At 46.6% G+C, this 18,604-nt stretch overlaps 1 protein-coding gene across 2 annotated transcripts in view; it reads left to right on the plus strand.

Moving 5' to 3' along the window:
- The window catches only part of ITGA3 (integrin subunit alpha 3), a 271,979-nt gene that overhangs the window by 185,611 nt on the left and 67,764 nt on the right, over nt 1-18,604 (plus strand). For both annotated transcript variants that reach the window (XM_085613769.1, XM_085613860.1), the window contains exons 11-12: nt 9,375-9,442; nt 12,161-12,297. In XM_085613769.1, the coding sequence (XP_085469895.1) occupies nt 9,375-9,442; nt 12,161-12,297 (205 nt within the window). The remainder of the gene's footprint in view (nt 1-9,374; nt 9,443-12,160; nt 12,298-18,604) is intronic.

Genomic DNA, 18,604 nt, shown 5'->3' on the forward strand with positions numbered 1-18,604 from the left:
TCTAAACAGTCCTGGACCCAAAACTCAATAAAACAGAAATCTGAAATTGCAATTAAAAACTTTTCAAAGTCAAAGTTCGAAAGCTTTATTCGGATAACATCATATCCATAAAAACACGACACAGACAACAAATTAAAAGCACAAATTCATATTCACAGTAAAACAGTTTCAAGGGCATTGGTCGGAAATGCATAATATTTAAAAAGCAGGTGCAACAAGTTACTAAAAAAAGCCCATGTATTCAAGACATTCTTCATGGGTGGCACAGTGTTTCTCCAGCCCATACAGCCATTCTCAGACAGGTGCCAACGCGGAAGTCTAACTCGTCAGCTTCCAATTTAAGTGTACTCCTGAGCGCGTCTACTAAATGGACGGGTGAGGGTTTTTAAAAAAACGGTATGGAAATCCACTGAGCATAATTTGTATAAAACTTGCAGAAACATAAGAAGTTTAAAGTTGCTTGACCACTCTGTCCATTGCACGGGCAGGGCAGAGAATCGAGATTTGCATTGTACCCAAGAGGGAAACAGAGCAAGAATTTTATAGTCCCCTCTCCAAGTGGCATATGGGCAGAGTTAGGTAACTAAAGAGGCATATTAACAAGGCGGCGATATGAAATTATCGCCGCTTTTGCGTCCGTTTTCGGGCAAAAAGCGGCGATAATTTTATCGCCTTATCAGCAAAGACACGCTATTGCGTGCCTTGCTGACTTAGTGCCCGTTTGCAGCACGCCTCCGATTGCATCGCTAATGAGATGCAAAGGAGGCGTGCCTGACAAGACTCCCTTGGGAAAATATCGCGAAGGCAGCTTCGCCATATTAACAAGGGAGGGTAGCGATTTTTAAAATCGCGTTAAGTATGCCTTAACGCAGGAATTTAACGTCTGTTAAATTCCTGACTAAGGCATACTTAACATGGGGGGTGGATTTTGTGGCTAAGACCACAGGCCCTATCATCTAGGATATCGCCGTTTTCCACCATGAATTTTTATCGCCTTGGTGATGCGCGTTGTTAATAACGCGCAAACCGGGCGAGAAATTCCAGAGATAGCCGGCGCTAAATATGCAAGCGCTAAGTGCGCTTTGCGATATTTATCGCCGGCCCTTGTTAATATGCCCCTAGGCAAGCAGTATGCGGGGTGCCCAATGGTCAAAACATTTACAACGGTTAATTTCTTAGATTCCCTCTCCAACCTTTCTGTGCTATAAAGTGTATATAGTGCCGTCCTAAGGGCTTTTTAATGTAAAGTCTCAGTTATGTTGGGACTTGTACACCATCTGAACTAAAAATGCCACCTGGAACAGAATTGGGAGACACAAGTTGCCAATTCATCTGTAGATGCCAAACAATTCCTATTTGGAGAAAGATGTGGTGCTTCATTCGCCTTGGATTGAAAACATTCCCTGACTTGTCTGCATGTGGTGTACGCACTGCTAGCCAAAATGCTAGTAGGGGAAGGGGTAGCAGTAAGAGTAGCAGTAACAATAGGACGTTGGTTATCGTTGGGGGAAGTTCTAGGTATAACAATGGGCCCTTCCCCCAGAACAGCAACAATTTGTACATTTTCCAACGGTTGACTAAACTTTTTCATAAAAAGAGGTCTAAGCGTTCCAGAAGTAAAGTGAGTTTTGTATCTAACAACTCATTGATAGGTTTGGACGCGGTCTCAGTGACAATATTAACAATAGCGTCCCCTGCACGTCCATATTCAGATGCCACCTCAGTCCGTGCAGACGGAGCGGCGCGATTTCCCATTTTGCTCTGCCTCAGGGGTACCAGTGCTTAAAGATAACTGCATCCAAGCAGACAACCAGGTGCGGGAGGAACCCGTTTCTTGCGGTTGCTTCGTTTTTAGTACAAGTGGCCTTCTCACTCTTCCTCTTTCGTTTAACAGCCGGGATTCCCATAGGTGTTGGAGTGTCTGTATTTGGATGAAGCTCAACTGTGTCACACCCACTTGGGCTCCCACTGGTGGGCAGGATTTTTTTTAGTGAAAATCCTATGGGGCTGTGGGGTGTGCAATACAGTAACAGGTCCCAATTCAGGTGTGACGTCAGTTGGAGCCGCTCTAAGGTCAGGAATATTCAGTAAGCCCTCACTTCCCAGGGCCAAGCGGCGCTCCGTCCGTTCAATCTCGCCTGATCCGATATTCACCACCTTTTAGGCACGCTATTAATGCTACTGGTGATATGGCGTGCGGATGATATCCCAGTACGCTTTCCCATGGTGAGTTAGCAAAGTCAGCTCTTAACAGTTAGCAGTTATAATTACTTTGACGGTCCCAAGGGATTGATGCTGACGAACACTCACCCCGTATTCCTTACTAAAGCTTGAAAGGGGGTTGGCCCTGCCCTGTTGCTGCGGGAGCCCGAGTCCGTATTTCAGCGCCTCCGGGCGCGGAAGAGTTCATCGGCGCCTCCTGGCGCTAAGCAGTATGGGGGATGGAGTCCCAGGTATGCGGTCCAGGGCAGCAGCAACAGTGACAGACTCTTCCTTTAGTTAAGTTGGAAATGTTGGCTTAAATAATTGAGTCGTGAATGTTCCTATGACTCTACGACCATCAGTAACAGATGGCATGAGATAAGGAAGAGAATTCCTCTCATGGATAAACCTGCAAAAAAGACTGAAGGACTTATTTGGAATTTGGTAGACAAGGACATCCACCAAAAAGCGGCTGACTTCCACATCTCATCCGCTGTATTTAGCGTGCTGTTTACATTAATGCAGTCTTCACATGACGGGTGACACAGCTGCCACTTTTTGGCAACTGTCCCACATCCACCAACCTCTAAATCAGTCATAAAATCAGAGATTTTTGTGACGAAAAAGATCTAGTGGCTACTGAACCTACAAAGATATGGAGTCTACTGCCCAAAGAGACACGTTGTTGGTATTCCTAGGGTTTTTTTTTTGCCCTGAGCTGCGACCCTATGGCAGCACTTTCTGCAATTCAAAATTACTACTTTTCAACCCTTCCTAAAAATACTTGGGGAATTCATAAATTTCCTCAAAATATTCCAGAACTGGAGTTTGAATAGTAAATAAGCCTCCTAGAATATTTGGGGAAAAGTTGCTCTTGCCCCAAATATTCTAGGACTGGAGTTAGAATAGTACATTTTACCTTCCAGTGTCTGCCATATCCATAGGGCACAGTTCAGGTGACAGAGATGGATATTTTGGGTTAGCAATTCCTCAATAAATACACGTATGGATCCTAGACTATCCCCGAAGTTGACACCACCTTTAGATTTCCTTCTGTGCCTCCTCATTTGACCTAAGAATTGAAGGATCTGTGTTTTGTAACATTTTAAAGTAATATTTTCAAAACCACATTGCTTTAGACCATGACCCCGGGACTCATTTGTTTCAGGTACGACTACTGCTTTTGTGAACCTCGAAAAGTGAGGTCGTTGAGAAAGGGGACACTGCCGAAGTGGAGGAGATGGTGATATGCATTGTTATGCATTCTGGAAATGGTGATGGATGGGGTATTGACAAGTGTGTGGCATCCATGAGACAAGGTGAACCTATCATGAAGGCCACGTATTGTCTGAGGGGAGAGTTGCTAGAAGCAGTTTGAAAGTGAGGATTTTAGGCTGTATTCATGTGTGCTTCAGCATATGGATCTGGAAGGTGGGATGTTGGTACCTTTGGGACAGCTGACGGGGCCAGTGGGGTAAAAACAAAGGTTTTAGATGTGTTGCTCTAAGAGCATACATCAAAGAAGGATCTGAAATGGAGGCTGAGTGTGGTTTATTAGCTGGCTGCATTTGATACGTTGGTGGAGCTCTCGTTGAGGGAATGCGTCATGTTCTCTATGAGCAATAAGAAAATGGTTCTGAATTCTGTTGCCGCTGTTTGTGTTCCAAGTACTACAGGGATGAAATTGGCTTTGGATAGCAGGGCTATTCATGGTTTTGGAGGTATGTAAAAATGTCTTCATTTTAATGTATTTTCTTTGCAGACTGTGGGATGTGGTTTGTTGAATCTGTGATCAGTTAAACAGAATATGGTTCAGTGGTGTCTGCAGACGTGATAGGGTTCTTAGTAACCCTGGGCGGAGCGGGATTACACGGAGGTCCACGGAGTTGGGAACAAACTCCAGGGAACTCCGCTTGGCTCCGCCACCCGCCTGCACCCCCCCTATTAAAAATTAATTAGAAATTAATTAAAACAAAAAGCACTTACCTGTACAGCAGCGTCCCCGGTCTGCCCTCCTCTTCTTCCATGCCGTCTCTGGTGATCATTGTGAAAACTGCGCATGGGCGCACACCCGCACCTGCGCATTTCTTGCGACAAATGTGCTTGCGCGGGTGTGCGCGCATGCACAGTTTTTACAGTGATCACCCAGAGACGGCGAGGAAGAGGAGGAGTGCAGCCCAGTAATGCTGCAGTACAGGTAAGGGCTTTTTGTTTTAATTAATTTCTAATTCATTTTTAATAGGGGAGATGGAGACGGGGGCTGGCTAACTCCGCTCCACTGCGGAGTTTGTGGAGATTTGCCTACTCAGCATTCCGCGGAGACCACGGAGTAGGCAAATGTCCGCACACTCTGCGGGCGGAGTGGAGTTCTCCGCCCGCGCCTAGTTCTTAGACAGTTGAGAGCATTGTAGTGCTACCCTAGGAGTAATTGAACACAGGAATGTCTTAACAGCAATAAAAGCCCCTGGGCAAAGCAGTGCTCTGGGCCCTGCCTACAAAACCACTCACAGGAATAAAAATGTTTAATGGAAAATTAGTGTTAAATTCTGGTCTGCATGGGGCTACTATGCCCGTGGAGCCCCAGGGCAACTGCCCAGCATGCCCATGCGTTACGACGGCACTGATTGAACAGTCAGGAGGTTCAATGTGACAGCTGTGGAGAAGATGCAGTTGTCCCTGGTGAACTGGAATGTGATGTTGAATGGGCTTGTGTGAGCCTACTGGTCAACACCACACACTTGTATGGTTCTGTCACCTTTTGTCTAGCCTGCCTAACACGGCGCTGCTGGTGTGGAGAAATGTGGATTAAAATGCTTTTGCAGTGCGTGACGAGAAAATGAGAGAGAAGCAAGAAACATAAGTGGGGGAAAGGTGCAAAGAGACTAGATGTGGTAGCAGGAAACTGAGCACACGGTAAGCCCAGTCAAAGCTGCCATGAGTGTTCAGCACGGCTTCTCTCTATAGTAGCATGCTGGCAGTATACAAGCATTCGCAGGCACAGAGGGGTGCAGATCTTTTATTGAGGCGCTGGCTTCTACCGACAGGATGATGGCCCTTCTCAATATACTCATGTGGCTTCCCACTGTGGGGCACGGAGCTTCACAAGAGTCATTACACCGGGGAACGCGCAGAAAACTGTGGGCAGCAGTGGCGGCTGCTCCCAGGAAGCAGTAGTGTGGCAGGTGAGGGAGGGTTTAAAAATCAAACAAAAAAAACGATCAGTTATCTGCTGGCCGGCCACTGCCGCTTCTCCTCTGTCATCTTTCTGGCTTCTGTGCTAACAGGAAGCAGGAAGCACCCAGGCTCCCCTAAGCCAATCACAATGCTGCAATGCAGCGTTGATTGGTCTGAGCGCCTTAGTTCGGTGCTCACACAGGGAATGGGAGCCTAGGCATGTTCTCCACTCAGGCTGTGGTACAGCCTTGGTGGAGAACATGCAAAGTGCGCATGACTGTTTGGCTGGCCCAAGACGGCCAGCCAAACAGTCATGAGCGCTCAGAGTGCCACCACTTCTCTCCCATGCGCTGCCCAACCTCGCCCCACAAAACTGCCTGAGCACTGAAAAATAAAATGATAATATCCTTGTGTTATCATTTTATTTTTCCTTTTTAGCAGTTCTGAAAGACGGGAGAAGCCGCCCCTGGTGGGCAGAACCACACGTTCCAGAACACCGCCAGCTTAACCACGCTTGCCTGAGCAACGCATCTGCCTTAACCACACATATGCGTGGTTAAGACAGATAGCGCTCTAGTGTTCAGGGTGGGCTAGCAGGCGTCGGAACAGGAAGCACGGGACGCGGAACAGGTAAGTGGGGCTGTGCCTGGTTTGGGGGGGATTTTTTTGGGTTGGAGGTCGCTTTTGGGGGTCAGGGCAGGGGAGGTTGGCCCGTGGGACCACTGCCTGCTCTGGAAAAAATTATGCAAACCCTATTTTGCGAGTCAGTAATAAGTCAGCTGTAAATTAATATAGCCATGATTGTCTTAAAATAAGACGGTGTGATTATTAAGAAGAATAACTTGTTTTAACATATTCTGCACCTTATAGTCTTGTTTGTCCCCTTTACAAACATTGTAAGTTATAGGTGATGCATTAAGTACCATTAAATTGGGTTATAGTATCGACCTTTGAAGGATGAAAGCTCTATCTGTGCATGATTGCATTTGCAAAAGCGGTCACAAAACAATCACAGTTTATTACCTACTCCAAGTAGGTGGTAAGCCTGTCGCAAATGGGAATGGGTCCCCAGGAGACCCCTTCCTTTTGTGAATGTATGCGAAAATATTTTTTAAGAATAGGCAGTGGCGCCACGGACCATTGCCTGCCCTGAAAACATTAAAAGAAAACTTTTCATTTTATTCTTTTAATCGCATCCTGTTTTTTCTTAAAGGAAAATGGGCTGCATTTGGGGAAAAAAGTTGCTTTATTTAAAAATCAAACACAGACATGGTGGTCTGATGTCCTCAGCAGGCCACCATCCCTGTGAGAGCTGGCCATTCCCAATGGGTCGCAAATTGCGATCGGCCTCATGAGTATTGATGATGCAGGACATTGCGACGCCATTGGGAATCACTAAATGTGTCCGAGATACTTTAGCACATTCCGTTTCGCGAGTAGCAAAAAATCACAATTTGCGACCCTCAAAACAGAATGGTCGTACATCTGGCCCAAAATAACATTATGTTCTTGGGCACCCACTGCCTGCTGAGGCATAGCTTCTTGAAGCCTGTGGTAACAAGCATGTTGGGAAAAACATCTAAATTTTCCCCACAAACAGATGCTACTGGCTACGCCGTGCGGATTGATAACAAATTCTTAAGTTCTGTTCCGTGTTACAGACAGCATGGCTACCGACGCATCTTCCTGTTGATTCCCACTTGGGGCTGTTTATCGAAATTTTAAGAACGATTTTGAATGTATCTTTTAGATGGCAGGAGTAAGCGGAGCTTGTGATAGTCATTATGTTGTGAAACCAGGTTTACAGGAAGGTAGCCTTTCCCACTTTCTCACCAAATACCTTTCCAATGTATCCTGATTTTGCTGTTACCCTTTATTTCAAAGTTAACATGCGTAATGCCCCAAAAATATTTATTGACATCCACACCATTGATTTACGTAATCCAGTGACCAAAGGGCTGATTTAGAGTTTGGCTGAGCAGGTACGAAACAGCGTCAGAGTTACCCTCCCCACCAACCGAAAGGTCCGCGAGCCTCTTTTAACGTCAGACAGACCTTAAATATGTCTCTGTCGCTGACGAACTCCCCCGACAGCCTGGCAGAGTAAGAGCCCCCGGATGTTTGGCTATTTGACCGCCAGCCCTATTAAAAGTAACTATTCGAATGGCTAATTTTTGCTCTCTCTTGCTGCCCTAAAAACCTGGCAGTAAGGGACAGTAAAAATGTTTAAATGACCCCCCTCCCCCACACCCTGGGAAAAAAACTTCCATGGTGTGGGGGATGGTCATTATTCTTTGTTTTTTCAAAAACAAAATTCAACTTGGGTTTTTGTTTTTGAAGAACCTAAAACAAGTTAAAAGTTTGACCGGTGGTCCTCATGTTTGATGGAGTGGCCCGTCAAACTTAACTCATTCTAGGAACCCCCATGGTAGAAGTTTCTGTCAATGGCTAGAGTTGTCCGGTGGGCCGACGGACCGCTGTAAATTCGAGGGATGAATACACCGTCACCCTAACAGAGTAAATAAGTCCTCTGAGCTCTAAATCAAGCCCTAAATCTTCCATTGCAGACTGGATTACTCCATCTGCCCACCCTTCCCCACTGTAGAGAGCTAACATAGTTTGATTCATAGCCTCCTACGGTGCATAATAACAAGTCAATTACAATCTGGACATGGCATTTTCAGTGTTGGGCATTATAGGTTTCAGGATGATGCTGTTATGAGACTTCCTGACCCTGCATAGAGGAAACTCAAACCATTATTCAAGGAAACAAAATGCTTTTACCATCTCGAATGCCAAACGTTATTTTAAAACTACTGCTACTGATTAGTCATTTTTCATTCTGCAAGACACCACTCCCCGCTTAGCACCATTTGTGCAATGTGTTTGCTTCAATTATTGTTTCAATTAATTCATAAATAATTCCTGTTCTTCTCCTGCATTGCCTTCATCTAACCTCTCACTGTTCACTTGCGTCTCTTCCCTTACAATAGTCTATTTTTACCACCTGCCATCCCGCTCTCATCGTCTTGTCCTCTCTCCTGCCACTATTCCCTCCACTCCTTATTTTCCGTGCTTACCCTCTTTTCTTTCTCCCTTTCTTTGATTCTTCCCCTTCCTAACTTATCTCTTCCTTACTGCCTCTCACTTTCTAAATGGATTTAGCTCTCAACCTTTCCAGTCTCCTAACTCACTTAGGATGCTTCTCTTGTCTCACCTGGATACTTCTCTTGTCTCACCTGGATGCTTCTCTTGTCTCACCTGGATACTTCTCTTGTCTCACCTGGATGCTTCTCTTGTCTCACCTGGATGCTTCTCTTGTCTCACCTGGATGCTTCTCTTGTCTCACCTGGATACTTCTCTTGTCTCACCTCTCTTGTCTCACCTGGATACTTCTCTTATCTCACTTAGGATGCTTCTCTTGTCTCACCTGGATACTTCTCTTGTCTCACCTGGATACTTCTCTTGTCTCACCTGGATGCTTCTCTTGTCTCACCTGGATGCTTCTCTTGTCTCACCTGGATGCTTCTCTTGTCTCACCTGGATGCTTCTCTTGTCTCACCTGGATGCTTCTCTTGTCTCATCTGGATACTTCTCTTGTCTCACCTGGATACTTCTCTTGTCTCACCTGGATGCTTCTCTTGTCTCACCTGGATACTTCTCTTGTCTCACCTCTCTTGTCTCACCTGGATACTTCTCTTATCTCACTTAGGATGCTTCTCTTGTCTCACCTGGATGCTTCTCTTGTCTCACCTGGATGCTTCTCTTGTCTCACCTGGATGCTTCTCTTGTCTCACCTGGATACTTCTCTTGTCTCACCTAGATACTTCTCTTGTCTCACCTGGATGCTTCTCTTGTGTCACCTGCCATGTTTCACTCCATATCGTGCTGGCTGAACAAGTTAATTTCTGTCTCCCTCAGTATTTCCATTATTGTATCTTAGGCTACTTTTTCCAAGTCCTTAATTTTCTAATTATTTTCTCTTTTCTTTCTTACAGCATCGAAATCCAGCTGTGCTTCTCTTACCTCCTGAGCACTGGAAACTTAAATTACAAGAAAAATATTAGTACGTGTGGTGGGGGAGTGTCTCGTTTGCATTAGAGATGTAGTAGTGCGGTAGTGTTTCATGTAGAAGGGATGAACAGTAGTTATGTGGTGCTGATGCTGTGGAGTCCTATTGTACAAATGGTGCAGCTCTCCTCTCAATATTCTTATGGCTGTTTCTCTCATAGTCCCATTGTTATTTCTTCATGGTGTCAACTCCCACCCATTTCGCCTTTCACTTCCTTTCAAGACTGGTTGTGTTGGAAGACTTACACAGGAAGGGCACAAGGAAAGAAACCCCAATTTAACCCCACACTCCAATATGAGGGCGCGCCCAAAAAGAGTTTCATACTTTGTGGGAGGCAATGGCATGAAACACGTCCTCTCTAAATCTTCGTCAAGAAGGCAACCTGCAGAACATCTGGCTGTTCAACGATAGGCCATTACCATTACATTTGTGTTCAGTTTTCTTTAAATATTCTTTCCTGACCCTCTTATGTTTTCCATGGTATCTGATTTTATATTTATTAGTTTGGGATTTTTAAATCAGTGTTGTGATTTCAACAGTGCCATGAAGCCTAGGCAACCGAGCGCTTTATAAATAATCAATTAACATAACCTGTCTGGGAAGTCACTGTTGGGCTCAACCCTCTTAACACTGAAGACACCATTCCTTTTTTGGCTCAACTTGGAGGAATCCAAAAGTGACATGAACCTGACTCCCCCCAAATCACACTGTTCAGTAGCTCTATCTGTGCATGATTGCATTTTCTTAATGTAATTATAATGCAGAAGTGGAGGTCTGCAGAGGCAGCAAGATTTGCAGTGAAGGCAGATTAGTGGCTGTTGGTTTGTGTGCAGCTTTGCTTGTGTAATAGATGAGGGAGTAGGTTAGTGGTATGATTCCTAAACTGTTTATAGTCCAGAGTATGATAGATTGCGGTAGTATGTTTGGATGCAACATTCTTTTATGGTCATTTTGTTTTGTAAAATCTTCACTCACCCGCATCTGGCCGCCCAGTTTGCATAACTAGAATTTATAGTTCATATCACGTCGCTTATTGTGTACAGTCGAAAAGATCCTCTTTGGGTTTTGTGCTGATAGGATAATTAGTGGTCAACACTTATCCTCAACACTTCTGCCAGACCATTCCAGGAGGCTGCCGCTTGAACTGAAATAGAGCTTTCACACGCTTTCAGTTTTCTCTGTGTGGGCACAGTCAGAACCCCGGAAATGGGTGTGTGCAAGCCTCCCCAAAGCAGTAGCGGCCGATTTTTATTCCTCAATAATGTGTGGTCCATAGTGTAAAAACCTCTGTACTGCATAGGTGGTCTGCCATATTAACATGTTTGTTAAATTGTCTTGCAAACATATTGACTCCAGAGTATCGGGTACCTACATATTATCAAGGTAATTATATGTTGGTAGGTATTGATTTTCTTTTCTGATCTCCACATCTCTGTGCTTTGAAGAAATATACATCTATTCAAGGTACGTAGACGTGGCGCTAGGTATAGTAAATCTATAATTGCCGCTCTTTGACAATGTAGTGTTAGTTGATATTCTGGAGTCAATAGTTTCGCAGGACCACATTTCCATCCATATGTTGTGGCATACCATCCACCACACAAAGCTTCCTGAATAGCATACGCGGCTCCACCGATGAACCGACAACCCTTGAAGCGAGGCATGCATGTTAGAGATGTGCTTTCTGTGCTTCAGGATCAGACTGGCTGATGCATTCTGTATGCATCACAACCCCTACAGTGGACACTTTTGAAAGCCCTGGTAGATGATTTTGCTGTCGCCATTCCCGGCGATGACCGATGCCTGTGTGCTCTGAAAATTGTACTATCATGAGGGAAGAGGAAAATTTGTTTCAAAGTTTTACATAAAGAAAGTAGTGGTGAGTGCACTGTTGATTTGAGGGATCAGTCTGAACCCCCAGGGTGAACTGCAAGGCTGCGGACCTTGGGTATTAGCCCCGGCCATGATGCTGCGGTGTCACTGGACCAGGACTCAGACGTGAAAGTACTAATGTGGCAATAGTTTGCATTTTGGTTCTTCAGGTAGTGGTGGGAGTGTTGGTGAAGTGTAGGTGGCATACTATGCCTTCTGGGTTCAGGTGTGGTGGTTGGTGTAATAGTAAGTTGCTGGTGGTGGGCATAGGTGGTTAGGTCGTAATGACGCATTGGACAGGTCATAGAAGTGAGGTGGTATTTCTGGCTTTTGTGGGACATTGATAATGAAGGGATACCGGTGGTCAGTTTGGATTGCATTTGCTAGTGATATGTGGATATTGAGTCATATGGCCATAAGGGTGATGATCCAAGTGGGTTAGTGTTGTAGTGAAACCTGGTTAGTGAACAAAGTAGTTCTCATGTAGTACTTGATGTGCACAGTGGGTTGGGTGTAGTAGTGATTTTTTAGTGATGAGAATATCTGATCAGTTACAGTATTTTGGGTGGGATATGATGGGCGTTGTGAGTGGGTGTAGTAGTGAGGTGAAGTGATGTGCAGAGTTCTTTTTCTCGCTTCGGGGCTGTTACCAGTGGTTTCTGATGTAGAGATGAACACTCTCCACCTGGGTTCTTGAGGTTGATGCCTGTTTGCTTCATGCATGAATGTGGTGTCTGTTTCTGATTGGTGGGTGGTGTTAGTGTGGGAAGCCAGCTGTCCTCACAGTATGAATGGGTAGGGAGGATGAAGACCTTAATGATGCCTCTTTGTCCTCCACAGCTCTAGCGTACACCCTGGAAGCGGACAAGGACAGAAGGCCAGCCAGAGTGCGCTTCCCTGAAACAAACTCTCCCGTTCTTCAGGGGTACTTCAGCATGCCGGAGACCAAGTGTGAGACGCGCAAGCTGCTTCTCCTGGTGAGTGCCGAGCACTGCACACCTGGCGCTTGGCTCAGGTGCCCATGTCTGTGGCCCCTGCATGGTATTCTGAACTGCTGTTTTCTAATTGATTCTAACATTTTCGTGCGGCGTGGATCAACTTATCAAATTGTTCCTCGGCGCTAGAAGGCGAAATAAGGCCTAAAACTTTTGGAAGAACAGTAAGTCTTCAGTTTCTAGCAAACATTCCCCACAAAAGGGGTAGGAGGGGTGAGGGACTGTTGGAGTAGATAAACCACAAGGTAAGGGCCCTCTTCGTGCCTCATTGTGGTAAACGATCTGAAAACGATAGGAGTTACCTGAGTGCACGCTAGGGTCAGGCCCCTGCATTCTCAGTCTGCATTTCAAGAACACATGGCCCAATGTCGTGTGCAGAGTAGCTTTTCGGAAATCTGGTGCTCTGTTGTGAAACTGACGCAAGGCCATTGAGACAAAGTTACAAATTGCTTCCGTAATTTGTACTGCCGCATACTGGACAATTTGCAGTTTATTAATTACGCGTATGGGAGATCCCAACAACCGGAGTTTCCGTACCCTTGAAAGACCCCACTTACAATAGTGACTTGCACAACTTACCCACTTTGTGTGTACTGATAACATTTTCTGTAATAGACAAAAATGGCCGGCACAGGAGGGCAAATCAGCATTTGTTAGCCAAGATGATGTCAGAGTCCAATCTGAAGCTGCAGATTCTTATAAAGCTAACCCATACAGGATTATTGGTGATCAATCGACTTGTCACTGCCCCCCAACGCCATAACATCTGTCTTCTCAAAGTTAAGCTTCAGCTGGTGATGCCACCCAGTGTTGGGCCTCAAAAAGACAAGTCTTTAAGAAACTTATGAAAATAGAAGCCGTGCAAGCAGATACATCTAGCCAAAGAGACTGGAGAGGAAGACAAAAGGTATCCAGTACCTGGAGGTGACGTGAAAGTTAGAATCCTGCCCGCCCAAACGCAAAGACAGCTGTGCTGACAGATATGGACATCTGGAGGGATGGAGACGAAGAATCCGCATCTGTTCCAATTCACGAATTTCCATTGGCAAATAAAAGTTAAACGTAAAGGGTATTAGGTACAATCTCTTGCCTTCTAACGAGAAATTGTTAATATGCGAAACATTGTGCCAGTTTAGATGGTGGCATCTGAAGACAAGCTGCTTTCTACTGTGCATTAGCCATGCACGGCTGGCAGAGGGAGATTTGGGAACAGTATCACGACTTCGGGCTTATGTGCCCACTGTAGAACGTACCGTACAGTATGTTAAAAGGTGAGGACATTCAGATTCTATTTCGTCATCTTTAAACTGCATTTCAGCGTACGATCGGTTTTAGTTTGGGTTTTAGACCTTAATTTGTCTTAGTTCTTTGAAGGTTTCTCAGCCTGATGATGATGAAGGGAAGAGCGTCAGATACGTCTCCATGCCTGTTGGACTTGGCCCTTCTGGCAGGTTCACCCCTGAACTTTTTGCCTTAAGCTCTGACATGGTGGTAATGATTTTTGGCCTCTGCGCACTTTAGCACTGTGGCCCAGTGTAAAGTGCGTGCGCTCTCTGAGTGCGTGTGGTGAGATTTGCCTGCCCTCCCATAGGAATGCATGATGGATATGTGTGTCCATGGTAATTCCTGGTATGAGAGGAGTGCAGGGGCGAGTTTAGTATGTGCGGACTCGTGAGAATAAATGCTGCGCAATGGTGTGCGCAGATTTATGGTGACTGGTGGAGAAGTGCCACTTTTAGAAGTTGGCATTTCTGTGTGCCTGCCTGCCTGATGTGAATGCCATGTCTGGCTTGTGATTGACAGGAGCTGAGAGGGCTGGGGAATTCCAGGAGCCAGGGTGAGTCTGCCCAGTGGTGAATGGAGAGATCTGCATGCAGATGGGAGGGAGGAGTTGCACCTGGGACCTGAATAGGGCTGGGCCTTCCCTCCACAATGCTGGCTCCGCCCCCTGTGGTGTGTCTGAGCACCTAGCCCCCACCTGACAAAGGAGAGAGGAGCTGAGCGCAACAAAGTGCTCCAAAGCTCCCCCAAACCAGTTGCATCTGGTTTTTCACCCAGCCCTGCCGCGAGGGAAGACGACCGGAGTTTCCAGGTCCCCCGCGCAGCGAGACTTCCTCCGTGCAGAGGCCCGAGTCCCAGGAGGGGGCCCGGGTGAAGAGGAGCTGGCGAGAAAAAGAGGAGACCTCTCCCCCCCCCCAGTCGAGAGAGAGCCCGGTGAGCGGTATGGCTGAGGGGAGGTGAGATCGAGGCACCGGGGCCAGTACCTATCTTCTGAGCGGCCCCACCTGATAGCGGGCCGCTCCAACGTGGGGTATATTTGTTTTAGAGACTTGGTGGCTCCAACGTGAGGGCACAGAGGTGCCCAGGCCCCATAGCTGCATTTCTCCCAGCTGCCCTGCTCGCAGAGGGCAGCTGCACCTCATGGGAATGTTTATTTTTAGACCCTGCGTGGCTCCAACGGGGGCATGATGGTTTTAGAGCCTAGGTGGCTCCAACAATGGCACAATTATTTTAAGACGGCCCAGAGGGGTCCATGCTGCTCCCCTGTTGTGTGGCCACTCTTCACAGCTGCTCCGCTTGCGAGAGGGCAGCTGCAACGTTCTTGAGCACATGGGTTTGAAGGGCACAGTGAGTGCCAGTGCCCACTTCTTGATTTCACAGCTGCGCAGCACTTAGTGCCAGCTGCAACGTTTAGGCAAGGTTCTCTTGGGGGGCATGTTGTGTGAGACCGGAGTGAGGTTCACTTCTTTTGCCCTAGCGCAATGGCGCACGTTTTGTTCTGCTGCAGGTGCAGCAGCCCTGACATTCTGGACACAGGGCATCTTGGGCCCCAGTGAGAAGGCCCGTTGGCCGGGGGGGGGGGGGACTGTGAGTTGTGTAGGGCGCCAGGCCCTAATGTGATTTATGTTCATGTGGTTATGCCTAATGTGATTTATGATTAGGATGTTAGTGTCTAATGCGTTTAGACTTATAAGAGGATTGTGGTGCTAGGAAATGTTATTCATTTAGTATGATTTATGCACCCTGATTTATACCCCTAACTGTGCTTTTATGATTATGAGGTTGGACCTTTTATGGTTAGGCTGGACATTATTCTCTACTGTGTTTTATGCCCCTAATGTGAGTTATGCTTAGGAGGTTAGTGTCTAATGCGTTTAGACTTCTGAGAGGATTGCATAATGTGTTTATGCGGGTGAGGTTGGCGCAGAATGTATTCCACGCCTAAATGTGATACTGTGCATAATGTGGTTTATGTTACAGGCTGATGCTAAGTACAGTGATTACCAGTAGTTACTGGTTGTGTTCTATGTTTATGATACGTTCTACCTTTACTAAGTTCACTTTGTGATGGTTCTGACCGTGGTCAAGTGGGCCCGGTCAGGTGTAAATAATCCCTTGTAAATATAATCTAGTGCCAGGTGGCACCGTGTATAATTTGTGATTACTATTCTAATGTGTTATGATAATACAAAGGCTATTTTTAGATATAACCTTGTGTGGAGTTCCTTTTGAAGTGGGTCTGGGATGTTGTTGCTGTGTGTGTGCGTAAATGCTTTACACATGGCCACCGGGATAAGCCTGACTGCTCGTGCCAAGCTACCAAGGGGGTGAGCAGGGGTCCTCTTTGGCGTGTAACTCCCTCGCCCTGACTAGAGTGGTGGTACAAAAGGGGGTGGTGATGGACGGAGCATCAGAACCAATCAAATACTCACACCCAGTCAACAGATCTGGGTTTGATCCATCGCCGTTCTTTAGCCCACTCTGCCACCCCAGTTCAGACATAGCCATATGCAAATCAGTCTGACCCTGTGCCTCATGGGAACAGTCCAGCCCGAACTGCCAAGCCATGCCTTCCCTGGACCGGAAACAGGCACAGGGTCAAGACTGATTTGCATATGGCCATGTCTAAACTGGGGTGGTGTAGCGGGCAAAAGAACGATGGATTTAACCCAGATCTCTTGACTGGGGGAGAATGTCTGCATTGTCAGCATTCCGTCCATCATTTGTTTGTTGTAACGCTTTTCTCCCTAAGTGGGATGGGTATTCCCAGACGTGGGACCCGTGCTCACTACGCCACTGGAGTCAAGCTATCCTGGCTGATGACGGCTGATAGCCAGAAACCGGTCCTAGGATGCTTGATTCCGGTCCAGGGAAGACATGGCTTGGTAGTTCGGGCTGGACTGTTCCCATGAGGCACAGGGTCAAGACTGATTTGCATATGGCCATGTCTGAACTGGGGTGGGGTAGTGGGCAAAAGAACGATGGATTTAACCCAGATCTCTTGACTGGGGGAGAATGTCTGCATTGTCAGCATTCCGTCCATCAATTGTTAGTTGTAACTGACTAGAGTGGTGGTTTCTGCCTGGCTTTGGTGCAAGCCTTAGCCAACCAGAGACCCCATTTCTAACAGTACAACAAGGCGGGGGATGGGGAGAGGATGAGCAGAACCGCTCTGACTCCTTTGTTGTCTGCAGAGGCGCGGACGTACTGAGAAATGTCTTGATCCTGTGCACACTTATTGTGCATGGAACGAGCAAACCTCACTCACGAATGCGAAGCCTTATCTGGGGAGTTAGGTTGTGAACCAGACTGCCGGGGATTTTATTCTTTTAGTGTGTTTCTGTAACGCAGTCTTCTGTTCTGCTTGAGATTGGAGCAGAAATTATTTCTCAAAGTGCTTATGTTTGCATATGAATGCAAACATTCCACATGCAAATGTCTGTCTCACCGACGATAAAACACCTCCCGATCGAACACGTGCTGTAGCACTTAAATTCATATGCAGAACACAAAGCCATAGCAGGTGGGTGAATGGCTAGAAGTATATCCTTATATCATAAGCCTACATGTCAAAATCAAATATGCCTCTACTTTTCCCTACATCACTCGTACACGTTATGTGTCACTCCCTCGCCAGCATTAGGCACTCATTTCATCACTAGAACAATATGCGGAGTGATTACGAATCAGGCTGCAAATTCCCATATTTGTGCAAACTGGGATTTGTGCAGGAATCAGAATTACGAGCCGTTCAGAAACGATCGCAGCCTTGTAGTTCCCCCATGACATGACATATCGTGCCAGGAAACCTGTCAAGTAATGTTTGTGTACCTGGACAGGTCCTTTTCAGACTGAGCAGTCTGGGAGCCAGGAACGTGCTCTGCCTTCCATCCCATGATATGCAGCCAGCCGCCACTCTCTTTCCCCCTCTGTTCCTGAACTTGTCAATGTGTTTATTAAATATAAAAGTTCATAGTCGTGTAGTAAAGAAAATATTAGTGGCTATATATTTTGTTCAGTGTCCTCTCTACTGCTATCCCAATTAAGGGGCAGATTTACAATAGCTGGCGCATCCCTGCATATTAGCAGGGATGCGCCAGTTATTTTGCGTGACTCCAGAAACCCCTTGCACCACCATGGATGCGCCGGATTTATAATGCGGCGCACCGTGGTGCAAGGATAGACAGATGCGTCACGCATCTGTCATCGTAAGGGTGACGCAGTGCTGGAGTTGTGTCGCAAGCGCAACACAACTCCAGCACTGCTCAGGGGTGCCTCATACCTAATATGCTGCGTCATTCCTTACGTCTGCTTGAAGCAGGCGTAAGGAGTTGACGCAGCGGGGACGTAAAAGTGACTTAGTGAAAACTTGTAGATTTTACTGCGTCACTTTTACGGGGCTTCCTTGCGACGGAACGCCCACCCTGCATACATTATACCTGATGCAGGTATAATGTAGTGCAGGGCTTTACAACGTGACGCATCTCACTAGATGCGTCACGTTGTAAATATGTCGCATAGTGGCGCATTGTTTACGCCGCCGCTGCGTCACAAAAGTGACGCAACGGCGGTGTAAAAGTGTCTCAAGGGGCTTGTAAATCTGCCCCTATGTTTATATTGGCTGCCCCCTGGATTCTGTAGTCAGATTTAACGATTGAAAAATTCCTTCGACCAAAAAATGTGTTGTTTGTGAAGTGTTCCGTGGAGCTATGTCTGTGCTACTGACACACCTAGAATAAGTAAATGTGTAAATGATTTGAGTGCTCTTGTTCTGCATGCAGGGGACTGTCTCTTGTTCTGCATGCAGGGGACTGTCTCTTGTTCTGCATGCAGGGGACTGTCTCTTGTTCTGCATACAGGGGCCTGTCTCTCGTTCTGCATGCAGGGGCCTGTCTCTTGTTCTGCATGCAGGGGACTGTCTCTTGTTCTGCATGCAGGGGACCGTCTCTTGTTCTGCATGCAGGGGACCGTCTCTTGTTCTGCATGCAGGGGACCGTCTCTTGTTCTG

Source organism: Triturus cristatus, chromosome 1_1, assembly GCF_964204655.1.
Source record: "Triturus cristatus chromosome 1_1, aTriCri1.1, whole genome shotgun sequence".
Lineage (NCBI taxonomy): Eukaryota > Metazoa > Chordata > Amphibia > Caudata > Salamandridae > Triturus > Triturus cristatus.